Source organism: Myotis brandtii, unplaced genomic scaffold (genome assembly GCF_000412655.1).
Source record: "Myotis brandtii unplaced genomic scaffold, ASM41265v1 scaffold601, whole genome shotgun sequence".
Classification (NCBI taxonomy): domain Eukaryota; kingdom Metazoa; phylum Chordata; class Mammalia; order Chiroptera; family Vespertilionidae; genus Myotis; species Myotis brandtii.
The window spans coordinates 1,365,925-1,369,545 of record NW_005370276.1 but is presented as its reverse complement, the minus strand read 5'-3'; the positions used below and the strand labels follow the sequence as shown (position 1 = coordinate 1,369,545).

Genomic DNA, 3,621 nt, shown 5'->3' with positions numbered 1-3,621 from the left:
CGGCGGCGGCGGCAGCGGAAGAGGAAGCCAGCAGGTTGAACTGCGTTGGGAGGTGTCGGGGAGGCGGAGGTGGGTCTGGGGGGCCAGGGCGGTAAGGAGGGGTCTGGGCCGGGCCAAGACCAGCGGGCCCCAAGACACCACCCCCCGCCAGGCGCTCAAAGCCTAGCGAGGAGGGCACCGTGGGTGCCTGCGAGGGCTTCAGGTGCAGCACGTCATGAGGGGACAGGAGCCCGTTAGCCGGGGGACTGAACGGGGGGTCCTGGAGGCTGAGGGACGAGGGCACCGGGAAGGGGCGGCTGCCGAAGGAAGCCGGGTGCTGGTAGGCCGACAGGGCAGAGGAGGACGGAAAGGTGCTGGACCCCGGCAGGGCGCCCGAGATGAAGAGCTCCGTGGGGCCTGGCGTATGCATGGCTGGGGATGACGGAGGAGACCGCAGGTCAGGGTGGACCACAAGCCGGCCCCACCCTGGCCCTCGTGAGTTGGCAACGGGCTTACCTGTTTGCCAGGAAGGACTGCGGAACTGGGAGAGGAGAGAGGAGGCAGAGGGGCCTGGCTGGGGGCCCCGGGACTCCAGGGCCGAGATGAGGTTCATGACGGAGGCGTCGGGCCCTGCTGAGCCTGCGTGGTGGAGGCCAGTGTCAAACAGTCCAGAGAGGCCTGGCCAGGAACAGGGGACAGAGTCAGCTAGGGAGGGGACGGGGCAGGGTCGAAAGGGAAGAGGTCAAAGGCAAGTTGGGTCAGGGAAAGGGACTGGAGGGAAGGAAAGGGGGAGAAAGCGGGCAGAGACAAGCTCAGGAGACAGTAAGCAGATGGGGTGCAATGCAATCATAAGGGCAGGGAGTCCAAGAAGAGAAAGGTAGGCAAAGGAACAGAAAAATCCAGAAGTGAAGGGAGGGAGAGCTGAAGGGCAGGGGGTGAGGCCAAAGTATCCGGGCAATTCCAGCAAGGACGGGGAATGGCCTGACGGGAGCCACTGAGTAGAAGGAGAGAACAAATCAAAAGGGGTTGAGTCAAAGAGAGGGGATCCAGAAAGACAGATATGGGAAGGAAAAAAGGAGCCAACCGGGAAGGTCACGATCAAATTGGACTACACCAGCGATGGCGAACCTATGGCACTCATTTTTTTGGTTGATTTTTCTTTGTTACATGGCATTCAAATATATAAAATAAATATCAAAAATACAAATCTTTGTTTTACTATGGTTGCAAATATCAAAAAAATTTCTATACGCGACACGGCACCAGAGTTAAGGTTTTTCAAAAAGCTGACACGCCGAGCTCAAAAGGTTCGCCATCACTGGACTACACAGTCTCATTGCCGGTCCATCGGGGAAGGAGGGCAGTAGGATCAAAGGGAAGGGGGCCAATCAGAAGCCTTAGCCAGCAGCGGTTCTCAACCTGTGGGTCGCGACCATCGGAAAACACCTGTAGCAGATCAGATATTTACATGACGATTCATAACAGTAGCAAAATTACAGTGAAGTAGCAACGAAAATAATGTTGTGGTTGGGTCACAACATGAGAAACTGTATTAAAGGGTCGCGGCGTTAGGAAGGTTGAGAACCACTGCGAGGCAGAGCCACTGGGGGAAGAATAAGGTAGGGGCAAATCTAAGGGGGACAGGGGGCAGTCCAAAGGATCCCTGCCAATCAGGAAGAATGGCAATCAGAAAAGAGTTCAGAGAACCCAGGAGCCAAGAGAGCGGGCAAGCCCAGAAGGAAGTGATTGGCTGGGCTGGAGACAAGGAAAAGCCTGGAAGAGAAGGTGGGATTTGGGGGCTGCGGGGATGGGACCAATTGGAGGGAAAGAGGCGGGGCCAGGAACAGAGGCCGACGAATCCGGCGTGAAATGAAGCAGCTTCAGGTCAGCCAATCAGAGCAAGGACAGACATGGGCGGGCCAGGAGGCAGGGGCAAGGCCAATTAGGAGGGGCGGAACTTTCACTAGCCAATCAGCTGCCTCGGAGGGAGGGGTGGCCTAGTCGGGGCGGGATGGAGGGGGGCCCCCAGTACCTGCAGGGTGGTGGTTGGTGGCATAGCTTTGCAGTGGGTGGGGGGCCCCGTAGGCCTGGCGGTGTAAGATGTCCGTCTCGGGGTGCGAGGTCCTGGAGCTGCCATAGACCAAGCTGGGGGGGAAGGGGGAAGATGTTAGGGTACCCTCCTAAGCTGCCCTCGGAGAAGGGACTTCAGCAAATCCCTCGGTGAGCTGGGGGGAAATCTTCCAGCTGAACTGGAGAGAGGGGGTATTTTAAGGAACCTTGGGCCCTCAAGGAAGGAAGACAAGGGAATCGGGGTGCCCGACTAAAGAGCCATAGACATGGTCCCCACGCGAGCCCCAGCAGCAGTAAAGAGCCCCGAGTCCCAGGAAATAGAGCCCATCTAGTCTCACGTTTACAAACAACAGACATGCGCCAGGTTGAGACAAACACTGAGAAGGGTGAAGTCAGAGAAAGTGCCTCGCGTTGCAAATGTAGGGGCCCCACAGGGGCCGCCACCCCGCTGGTGACACAAAACCCTGGGGCCAAACCCCAGAGCTGCGCTCAGACACCCCCTCTCCTGCAGACACGTGGGAACACACAGGCCCTGAACCGCCAGGGGTGGTGGTGGTGCAAAGCCAGTCAGGAGCAGGAGGCAAACCGTTCCCCAAATGGGAGGGACGCGGGATGAGGAGGGGGTAATAAAGTACCAGGTTCAAGTACGACCAGGAGCACCGCCCAGCCCCTGGGGTTGAGGTTCAAATGCATGGAACCATGCAAAGCCAAGTATGTGTGCAAAGAGTATTCAACTCACGGAGGGGGGTGGGGGCGGGATGCAGAGGGAAGAGTCCCACATGGAACACACGTGTGGTCATGCCCAGCCATGCTGGGCAACCCAGGTGTGTGGGGGAGGGAGGTGGTTCGGGGCAGGTGAAGAGTGAGGGCGCAACACAAACAAACAGTCGGTAAAGGGCAGATGCGAAGGCCCACAGACCGCCCGCGACACACGCACAGGGTCCACGCTCACACGCACCAACACACACAACCGCACACCCGAATCTTCCCATGCAATAATGGCCCCCATCCACGGCCCAGACTCAGAGAGGTCAAAGACTCCACTCCTCGCCATCCAACAGGATTCCCTGCCTTTGGGGGTGGGGAGTTAAAGGGGGCGTGTCTCAGACACCAGGAGCCCCCCCCACTCTTACACACGCGGAACCCCAGCTTAGGAAGGGGGCGGGGCCCCGTGCCCACTCTGCGCGCGGAATTTCGGGGGGGTTGGGGCCCGAGTGGCGCGGCCTCGAGCAGTCCCGGAACAATGGGACCTGGGAGGGGGGCGCGCCCCCCCAGATCTACGTTCTAATTCTCCTTTCCTTCCCACCTTTGCAAGAGCAGAGCCTGGGGCGCGGGGGGGAGGGGTCAGCAAGCCGGGAATCCAAGGATGGGGGGAAATCCAGGCCTTGCTCCGCCAGTCCCTCCCCAAGGCCTTTCCGTCCGAAATTGTTTTGCAGCCCCATCTTCCCGCTGCAGCTCTCCCTCTGCAAGCCGGAGCTGGCTTTGGCGGAGTTTGCAATTTGCAAACTGGGGCGGCGGCGTTGTTGCAAACCAAGGAAGGCCGCTCCCTTGCAAGCCGGAGGGGAGTTTGCG

General features: G+C 59.3%; 1 protein-coding gene across 1 annotated transcript in view; it reads right to left on the bottom strand.

Annotated features, from left to right (window-relative positions):
* Positions 1-3,621, bottom strand: part of PRR12 (proline rich 12) — a 36,960-nt gene that overhangs the window by 27,579 nt on the left and 5,760 nt on the right. Inside the window, 3 exon segments of the mRNA XM_014550435.1 lie at positions 1-411; positions 496-657; positions 2,012-2,124. Of these exon segments, the coding sequence (XP_014405921.1) occupies positions 1-411; positions 496-657; positions 2,012-2,124 (686 nt within the window).